General features: G+C 49.2%; 1 protein-coding gene across 1 annotated transcript in view; it reads left to right on the forward strand.

Moving 5' to 3' along the window:
- The window catches only part of LOC118714888 (sialic acid-binding Ig-like lectin 5), a 43764-nt gene extending 40662 nt beyond the window's left edge, over positions 1–3102 (forward strand). The window contains exon 9 of the mRNA XM_045578875.1: positions 2734–3102. Coding sequence (XP_045434831.1) covers positions 2734–2928 — 195 coding nt within the window. The 3' untranslated portion in view covers positions 2929–3102. The remainder of the gene's footprint in view (positions 1–2733) is intronic.
- Positions 3103–10325: the final 7223 nt, after the last annotated feature.

Genomic DNA, 10325 nt, shown 5'->3' on the forward strand with positions numbered 1-10325 from the left:
GCTCCTCCAAGGCCCAGCCGGCCCCCTCCCTGCACTGGAGGCTGGACAAGGGACTGCTGGAGGGGAACCACGGCAATGCCTCTCATGTGGTCACCTCCAGCTCAGTGGGGCCCTGGGCCAACAGCTCCCTGATCCTCCGTGTGGGCCTCAGTGAGGGACTCAGGCTCAGCTGTGAGGCCTTGAACATGCATGGGGACCAGAGCGCCTCTTTCTTGCTGCTGCCAGGTCAGGGGTCTTATTGGGGGCAGAGTCTTTGGGTGAAAGGAGTGGGTCAAGTAGAACGTGGAGCTGGGGGAGGGGAGCTGTGGCTTGGGCAGGAGGGATTGCTAGGGCAGGGCCCTCCATCTCTTGTCCCCTACCCTCCAAATATTTTTATTGATTTCAGAAAGGGAGAGGGAGAGAGAGATAGAAACATCCATGATGAGAGAGAATCATTGATCAGCTGCCTCCTGCAGCCTCCGTCCCCCACTGGGTATTGAGCCCACAACATCTGCCCTTGACCAGGGATCGAACCGGGATCTCCTGGTTCATAGGTCGATGCTCATCCACTGAGCTAAGCCAGGCTCTGGTTGAGCAGAACCTACAGCCGGTTCTTGGAGGAGGGGGAAAAGGAGAGACCTAGTCCCAGAGTGGGTGTTTCATGCCACTCTCCTCTGCAGGGAAGGCAGTGCCCCAGGTGGGAGTGATTCCTGCAGCTCTTGGAGGTGCTGGTGCCATGGCCCTGCTGTCCCTGTGCTTGTGTCTCATCTGCTTTTGCATGTAAGCCTCTGTGGTGGGGAGGTGCAGAACTGAGTACATCCAGAGGGGACTTTTTTTGGGGGAGGGTCCGAGGAAGTAACAGCTTTATTGAGGTAAAATTCCCATATATTTAAAGTGTACAATTCAATGGCTTTTTACTCAGTCACACAGCTGGCATCCATCATCACAATCAATTTTAAAATGTTTCATTTGCTTGGAAAAAAAAAACAAAAAAACAAGCAAAAGAGCCCCACAGCACCTAACTGTTAGTTTGTTCCCATCCTCTCTCTCCCAGCCCTAGGCAGCCACTAACCTGTTTCCTGTCGATTCTGGACATTTCATGTAAAAGGATTCATACAACACATGGTCCTTTGTGACTGACTTCTTTCAAATTATCAAAATATTTCCTTTTATTATTGTAATAATTATTTTGTTTGTTAATCCCATTATTTTTTCCATTGATTTTTAGAGCGAGTGGAAGGGAGGGAGGGGGAGAGGGAGAGACAGATGCAGAGAGAGAGCAGGACACAGAGAGAAACATTGTCAGAGAGACACATTCATAAGTGCCCTCTCTACAAACCCTGACCAGAGATGGGGATCGAACCTGCAACATAGGTCCATGTCCTTGACCAAGAATTGAACCTGTGAACTTCAGTGTGCAGGCCGACGCTCTAATCACTGAGCCACTGGCCATGGCGGTGACATTTTCAAGGTTCGTGTGTCAGCTCTGTATTGCTTTTTATTTACAAACTAGAGGCCCAGTGCACGAAGATTTGTGCAAGAATGGGCCTTCCTTCCCCTGGCTGCCAGCACTGCCTTCACCTCAGCCGGGAGCTGCCTTTCTGCCTTTGCTCCAGTCCGGAGCCACCTTTCCACCTTCCCACGCTGCCCAGAGGCCCAGAATGGCTGGGGCAGCGCAGGAAGCAGGTGTCCTGTCTGTCCTAGCCACTCTGTGCCTGCATATGCAAATTAACCTGCCATCCTTGTTGGGTTAATTTGCATAGTCGCTCCTGATTGGCTGGTGGGCATTTCAAAGATATGATCAATTTGCTTATTTCTCTTTTATTCTTGTAGATAGCATCCCATGGTATGGGTGGGGCACATTTTATCTGTCCATTCCTTCATTGATGGACATTTCGGTTGCCTGGACTTTTTGGCTACCATGAATTACACTGATGATGGCTCATGCACAAGTCTCTGCATGTGAGAGGGGTCTTGGTGATGAACATTCAGTCGTGGCCAAGCACCTGGATAATTCAGGAGGATGAGGTCCTCACCTGCATGTCAGGAGTGTTTCTGTGTCTGGCCTCAGGGTCTGGACGCCTCTGTTTTCCATCAGGGAGTGGGGCAGCTGCCCACCGGTGCCTGAGCCATTTTAGCTGCTGACTTCTTCCCTTAGAGTGAAAGCCCACAGGAGGCAAGCTGCTGGGAGACCAAAGGTGATGAATGCTGAAGACCCTGTCATGGGCACAGTAACCTCGGTGAGTGACATGGGTATGTCTTGTAGGGGGCCCTGGGCATGCTTATTCCGAGTCCACACTAAGCTCCTCTGTGGTCAGCTGGACAGACAGCTGAGAGTTGACTTCCCCTTCATTCCCCGGCACCCATGATCAGCCTCCTGACCCAGCCACACTGACCACTGAGCCCACCTCACCTCTCTGATAGGCTCAGGCTGCCAGAACCATCTCCCCAAAAGTATTACTTTCTACCCATTGTGGGCATGTTCCTCCACCTCTCCTCACCTCAGTTTCCCCATATGTAAATGGGGATAATGAGTGTCATTCATGCTGGGTTACTGTGAGGACGAAACGTGACTAGCAGGCCTTCAGTATAATATCATATTACACAATGTCAAATGCATTCGGGAATAGTTGAGTTCCTAAAACGTGTGTGTGGAATAAGAGGAAGAATGAATGCTGTCCCATCAGCCCAACTTCCCCTTGGGACCATGTCTGCCTTATCCCTCTCTAACTCCCTTCTCACCCCTTCACTCAGGGTTCCAAGGAAAAGCTAGGGCCAGGCAGGCCTCCAGACCAAGCGCCCCCCACCAAGGATGCCCCTCCCTTCGGCGAGCAACAAGAGCTCTACTACGCCAACCTCAGCTTTTATGAGATGAAGACACGGGAGCCTCAGGACCCGGAGGCCACCAGCAGCCCTGAGTACTCAGAGATCAAGCGTGCGGGCAAATGAGGACTCACTCAGAGCAGTTTAACTGACTTTTCAGGAGCAACCATGAAAAGCAGAAGAAAGCAGATACCATCTTTAAGTGTCACTTTATAATTTATACTCAGCAGAGAGAATTAAAAAATGAGGAAGTAATGCAGATGTTTTGGAACAAATAAATGGGGGAAATTATTGTAGAATTAAACTATAGATTTAAATTCCCAACAATAATAACAGCTGAGCCCAACATAGCTGTGGTGGGATAAATGGATGTTTACATTTCCTAACATGTACATAATACCTAGGAGGAGAGAGAAGTGTTCATTTACTAAAACTTTGGCTAGGTAATTACGATGTCCTAATTTTTTATGGTAGTGACTGTACATAAATAAATAAGAATGTATAAGTTACAAACTAGAAATATATATATATATATATATATATATATATATATATATATATATATATATATATATATATATGTAAATATATATAAGGGGGACTTCCTCTTTTGGCAAATGCTATGTGGAATCTTAGTATTTTGCTGGCACAAATTCAAAAGAAGAAGGCAACCAGAGGGTTGAGAGGAAAGGTACAGAGATGAGACCAGCCCTTCTCCTGACTTTTCCTTCCCAAAAGGAACAGCCTTTCCCAAAACCCTCAAACCTAGGTGCCCTGCTGGCCCAGGGCTGGGACCTTGACCTTGTGAGTTGGGGTCCTTGGCAGAGCTGAGCCCAGGTGTGCTCCAGAACCACGGACAGCGCCAATCCTCTGGCTAGGAGCTCCCCAGCTGGATGAATGGCCCCCTGGAGGCCAAGTCGTGCCCTGTCTCCTGCGGAGATTAAGGCTGGGGAATGAGGCTGGTGACATTCTGTCCTATAAGACATAAGTGCGGCCAAGCCAAACTCCTCCTGAGTCTCCCCCTGGAACCACTGTCAAACTAGGAAAGAGGAGACAGCTTCAGAGACACAATGCATTTCCAGAGGTCAATGGGTCCCTTGCCACTCACACCCTCCAGAAAACCAGTCAGATTCCTGCCTTTTCCTTACTTCTTCCCCACTATTTTGCTTTCACACCCTTTCTTGTACTGTCCTGGATAACAGAAAACATGATCTGTGATCTTTTTCTTTGCCTGGCAGTGTGCTTTGCCCCTCATGGCTCAGTCTACCCTCACCCCCTCTAGGAAACGTTTCAGTCTCCTGCCCTTCCCTGACTTCCTCCCCATTATTTGCATTTAAACCCTTTCTTGTGCTGTCACGGAGCCCTGGACAATGGAAAACATGATCTATGATCTTTTTTCTTTGCCTGGCACTGTGCCAAGTCCACTTCTTCATCTCAAATGAGTGGGGTAAGCAGAGGGAGGTTCCATGGAGACAGTAAAAACGGGGCGCCTTTTGTGGCTGAAAGAACTGTTCAGACGTAAGAAGGTGTGAGTGCAGGGCGCATGGGAACCATGAGAATGGACTGACAACCACACGGCAGTTCAGTAGCTTTCTAAACTGAAATCAACACCAGAAACCCACAAACCAGCACACTCGCATCTGCAGCTGGATCAAGGCCACTGTTCTGTTCTGGCCTCTGCTCATCAGGGGCCCCTTGGGCTGAGTATGAGTTCAGCCATCCATTGGTGAGGCTTCTTGTGTGATCGTAGCTGGTCTCTGGGCCAGAACGGAGAGAGGATTCGGTGTGAGGTATGTCCTGGCTTGCAGACCCCGCTTCTCCCAGAGAGATGCTCCAAGAATACTGGAAAAGCAGAGAGAGACCACACTTCACCCATTCTCTGAGGGCACATGAAGATGAACCTGGGACAGATGATGAGGGAAGAGTGGGATGGAAAGGGGCCATCCTAACAGGTTGTCACCAGACCTAGGGTGAGATTCTCAGCCTTTACTTCCTGGTTGTCCCTGGGGAGAAGGGTGTTCCTGAGATGGGGAGTTGTTGGGGGGAGGCCAACCCAGAAAGAGGCCTAGATGTCTGCTGCACTGCCGCTGCCCCTGGTCACCAGAAAGAAAAGATTGATCCATGATGTCCGGGGCCCTGGACTTGGCCCCTCCAAACCCATGCTGTTGCTGTTGCCCCTGCTGTGTGTGTGTGTGTGTGTGTGTGTGTGTGTGTGTGTAGGGTAACAGGGCTGTGGGAGATGGTTCTTGGTCTTCGTGGGGGTACAACATAGAGAAGGATATAGGGTAAAAGCTGCAGGTATGAGGGCTGGGGACACGGTGTAGGACATAGTGCCTGTGTATCCTCACCTCATGCTTGAGCCGCACCAGCACAGCCAAGGGTTCGGCGAGCCTGAGGGAGGGCTGGCGAAGGATGAAGAAAAAGACAGACAGAGAGAATAAGCTGGGTCTAGGTGGATCTTCTGTGCCTGGCTGACCCCTCTAGATGGTAACCGGAATCCCTGTGATAGATCCTCACTCCCCCCAACTGATGGATGGAGTATGAGAACTGCATCTGTGGCCTGGACATTTCTGAGCACCTAACCAGGCACCTTATCTGGACCAATCAGCACCTGCCAGATACCCTAAGCCCCCGATTCCTAAGTCCCTAAGTGCTAATCATATGCCTTATATGAAACCACCAATCAGAGCATGTCGAGTACCCTAAGCCCTATCCCTTCCCATTCCTCCCCTCAAAAGGTGTGTTCCCCTCTGCAGGTGTTGGTACTCCCCATTGCGGCCGGCAGGGGTCCTTGTCCTCTAATAAAGCCTGTAGTCCTGGTTTTCAGCCCTCTGTCTCATCTCTCACCCTGACCCCTGTAGGCCAGTGGTCGGCAAACCGCGGCTCTCAAGCCACATTCTGCTCTTTGGCCTCTTGAGTGTGGCTCTTCCACACAATACCATGGCTTGGGCGAGCCTATTTTGAAAGTGTGGCATTAGAAAAAGTTTAAGTTTTAAAAAAAAGTTGGCTCTCAAAAGAAATTTCAATCATTATACTGTTGATATTTGGCTCTGTTGACTAACGAGTTTGCTGACCACTGCTCTAGGCGGTAACCAGGACAGAGAAGAGTGCCCTCCAACTGCACCCAGCTTGGGTGGTGGAAAGGAGACATCAGACCAGGCTGCTGAGTCTAAAGCGGGTCACAGGGAGATGGTATTGGGGGGATCATGGAGAGGAGAGCAATCTCTGCAGGTAGGACTACTGGAGTGGCATGGGAGAGAAACCTGGAGGCCGCCAACTTCTCCTGGGCAAGGAAACAAAAGGCTAAGTCCAGCCCATTACTCATCTGAGCAGAAAAACCGCTGCTCCCAGAAAACGCGGCAGTGGGTAACCAGACTACGACTCCCAGAAGGCTTCAGCTCTACTCTCCTAAGATTCCCTGGTGCCTGTGCTGTGGCGGTTCAGCCAGAAGAGCGAGCTTTTCTCTGACAAACTAGGCCTACAACTCCCAGTGAGCTTCGCGCGCTGACGTCACACGCCCCGCCCACCGCCCTCCGAAGGCTCCAGGTGGTCCGCCCCACTTTGCGCCTGCGCCTGGAGCTGGAACTGGACCTGAATTCTGTGTTCTGTTGCGCGCTGCGTGCTGTGCAGTTTATTCCAAAGACGGAGAGGACGATTTTCAGATTTCACGCTATCTTGGGAGTAGGATAGAGTTTGCGGTTGAGGAGGCTTCGGGGTGGGGTGTGGGGGGACTGGGTGTGTTGCGACAGGGAGAGGTAGCGCTTGCTCTGGACATGGGGTGCGCACCCACGCGGGTGGCAGTTGGGTGCGTGCGGGAAGCGGATAGGTTCCGGATTACACGAGCTGCGGGATCGGGCATGGATCCGGTTAGCGTTTAGGTGCAGTTGTTGTCCATAACCAATGCGCACGCCTTCTGTCTGTTAGCGTTGAAGGAAGAGCTGGGGATGGAGGACAGGTGTGGCCCGTGAAACGGAAGGTTCCAGGGGGCACAAGCCCCTAAAACTACAAACAAACAAAAACACGGAGGACCTCCCCAGATCCCAGCCCCTCTCCTGTGTGTTACTGTCTGAGTTCCTCTTGTGTCTAACCCAGTGAGGTCCTTGATTGGGAAGATTGAGAGTGACTGATGGGGAGGGGAGGGTGGCAATCTGCTGTAAAGGGCTAAACCTTGGTCATTAGACTCATTCATTTGTTAATCATTTCCTGAGGCTTCCTTAGAGTCTGGCTTGGCTTGTGAGACAGAGATAAAGCTTTACCACCCCTCTCTCTCCAGACTGGTTGGGGAGATGGGAGTGATAAAGCCCAGAGGTCCTAAGTACTGCTGACCAGGACTTGGGGGGCGGGGGTGGGGGACCATGGAGGTGGGGGAACAGCGCTGAATGAGCAGTCCGCCTGTGCCAGACACTGCTTGGCACTTCCCAGGCACCATCTCAAATTCCTCAGCTGCAGAGTCAGGGTGACAATGAAAATACCTACTCGCAGAGTGTTTTGTGGAGATAAATAAGTTAACGGGGAACGTTTCTGTGTATTGACCAAACGATAAGCTTTCATTATCTTCATCTCATTTCATTCTCACAATCAGGGAAGGCTTCCTTTTCTGGGCCTGGTGTTGCTATTCAGTATACCCGTTACCCACTGGCCACACATGACTAACGGGTGTTTGAGCGGCAGCTAGTCTGAATTGAGCTGTAATGTAAATGCAAAATACGTACCGGATGAGAAGATTTTATGTGAGAAAAGGGTGTAAAACAAAATACCTCACTAGTTGTATCTTGATTACATGTTGAAACGATAATATCTTTTATGTATTGGGTTAGCATCACATTAAAATGAATTGTGCCTGTTTATATTTACTTTATAAATGAGGCCAACAGAAAATTTTAAATTACATCCACGATATATTCGGCCCTGCTCTAGACCACAGTCTCAGCAAATAGTAACGTCACCCTGCCACACACCCCAGAACAAAGGACTATACCTGACATGATTCTTTTGTGTACTTCTGATCCAGTAAATGAACTTTCCCATTAGCCTCTCTCTTATGATTTAGGAAATTATTAAAATAGTATTTCATAAATCATAAAACTCGTTAGAACGTAAAGGTTCGGTGTGGGTGTGGGTAGGATTTTATTATACTTATTTCACCTCTTAACAGTGAAAGAATCTCCCCTATTTTTTTTTTTTTAGGAAGTAACAAGAATCCTTTTGCTTCCATACGTAATCACATTTTTTATGCTACCAAATTATTTTTAAAAATTATTGTTCATAATTAAACTTTCACCACCAAAAGCCTGAAATGGAGTAGCACCATCATAAATCATAATCCTTACTATTGAGAGAGGAGTTACAAAACGAGGAACACAATCATTTGTTGAAATCTACAAAACTCAGACTCAAAAATGCCTCTGTCATGTTTCCTGTGGAGTCGGAAGCGTCATTGTTACCAGGAGACCAGATGTGCTTTCCATCGCAGCAGCCTTTCCTGTCCCAGTGCCAGCGCACACCCTCTACAACTCCTGCCCATGGCCAGACTCAGGTGATCTCTACACCTGTACCATCCCTTCACTGCTGGGAGACAGAAATTAGTATGGGCTCTGATCTTTTCAGCTCAGCAAACACATCCGCAGATTACTGCTGGGCCAACTCTTAACAGGATATTTCAAAGACTGCTCTTTGTTCCCCAAATGACAGCACCAAATCCACCTGAAGTTCCTTAGATGTTCTTGACAATCATCTTCTATGTACGAACAAGGTGCATCTCCACCATATCTGTTAGGGTTTAGTCCCTTCTCATTTTGCTCAAAGGAGGTATCTGGATCCAGAAGTGCCGCTCAAACACCTGGGTAATGTTCTCTGAAGCAACTCTCCTTTGTAAGCTGCCTCTCTAGCTGGAAAGCTTGAGAAATTCTATCAGCAGGAAGTTCCTTCGTATGCCTGTTTCATAACAGAGAATTTGCTACTGAAATTGCATTGTTGTTTCCTTAATGGTCCAAGCTTTAAGGATTTTCTATCCCTGATCACATTCTATCCTGACCCACATTTGAGATTGGATTTTGAGCCTGTTATCTACAATGAGATACTTTTTCCAATTCATCTAAAAATATACTCGCTGATTTCATGACAGGGACACCAGCCTGCATGTAACCTTTTGGTGCTTTTTGTAAGCTTCTTGACACATTGGTTCATATTGTTCACCTTTAGCTTCAGGATGACCACTGCCACCAGCATGGACCGATGCAAATTCTGCTCCATGGGACCCATATGCTTCTAGCTTAAGGGCATCCCCTGATAGGAGCCTGGAAGGCAGGACTTCTGAACCCAACCCACTTGCTGCAGTCTTTCCCAAGATTGCCAGTTTTCACTGTAAACACAGCACCTTCTCTCCAAGTATAAATGAAAACAAGACTCATCATCCATCAGAAGCAGCCCAGGATGCCCAGGAAAACACCCCAAGATTCAATCTTCAGCTACAGCCACAGGAAAACCTTCAGTCTCCATGAATCAGTCCTTGTCTTTAATGGATCTCTGGAAGAGCAGGAATTCAGAACTCTTCTTCACGATCCTCCAAACACTGATCTGTAAAACATTGGCCTTCGTTTTGAAACATTGGGCCCACGAACCTTCAGCCTGTGACAAGAGGAGTGTAGGAGCTTTGTCCAGTTGTTCACAAGGCTTCCTACGTGCCCAGATCTGGGCTGAGGATGAGCATGGGATGGGAAGATTTGGTCCCAGGTGAGCCCACTGCATGATGGGAAAATTAACTGAATTCCTGGCCTCCACAGAGGGAAGGTGGAGAAGGGTCTCCAGGGGGAGGTGTCTGTGTGGGGAAGTGAAAGCAACTGAGCTCCCTTGTGAAGTGTCTCTGGGGTGAACTACGCTTACCCTCCACTTCCCCTGCAGTGGTTTTGCGTGTTTCTGTTGTAGAGGAGCGTTTGAGGCAAAACCTACAAATAGATGCCAGATGTCGGCCAGGAAGGGCTAATCAGATGGTGTTAAGGAGTTCTGAATAGGCCCTCTGGTCTCAGCGATGTCACGCCTGCTACTACCACTATCCTTGTGATGGGAAGGTGAGTGGGCTGGGACAGAGGAGGGTGGGGAGCGTCTGAAGCTAAATGCCCCAGAGGTAAATGTGGGGCTCTCCACAGTGTCCCTGGAGGACCATGCAGGGTCTGAGCTGCAGACGCCAGGGCCCATCACCATGCAGGAGGGCTTGCATGTCCTGGTGACCTGTACCTTCTACCTTCAGATGGAATCACTCGGACCCACTTTCCATCTTCTGTTTCCTCGAAGGGGCCAACGTACACTAGGATTCTCAAACAAACCAACCAGGTCAGAAGCTGCAAAAGAGGACCCTGGGCTGATTCCATAACCTCAGGGACCACCAGACCAACAACTGCTCCCTGAATATCAGAGATGCCAGGAGGAAAGCTGGCAGGGTGAACTTATTTCGGTTGGAGAGGGTGATAATACTGGCTGGCACCCAGGGAGGCCAAGGGAGGCCTCCATCGGATACTGGGGTCCAG

Source organism: Pipistrellus kuhlii, unplaced genomic scaffold (assembly GCF_014108245.1).
Source record: "Pipistrellus kuhlii isolate mPipKuh1 unplaced genomic scaffold, mPipKuh1.p scaffold_m20_p_108, whole genome shotgun sequence".
Taxonomy (NCBI): Eukaryota; Metazoa; Chordata; class Mammalia; order Chiroptera; family Vespertilionidae; genus Pipistrellus; species Pipistrellus kuhlii.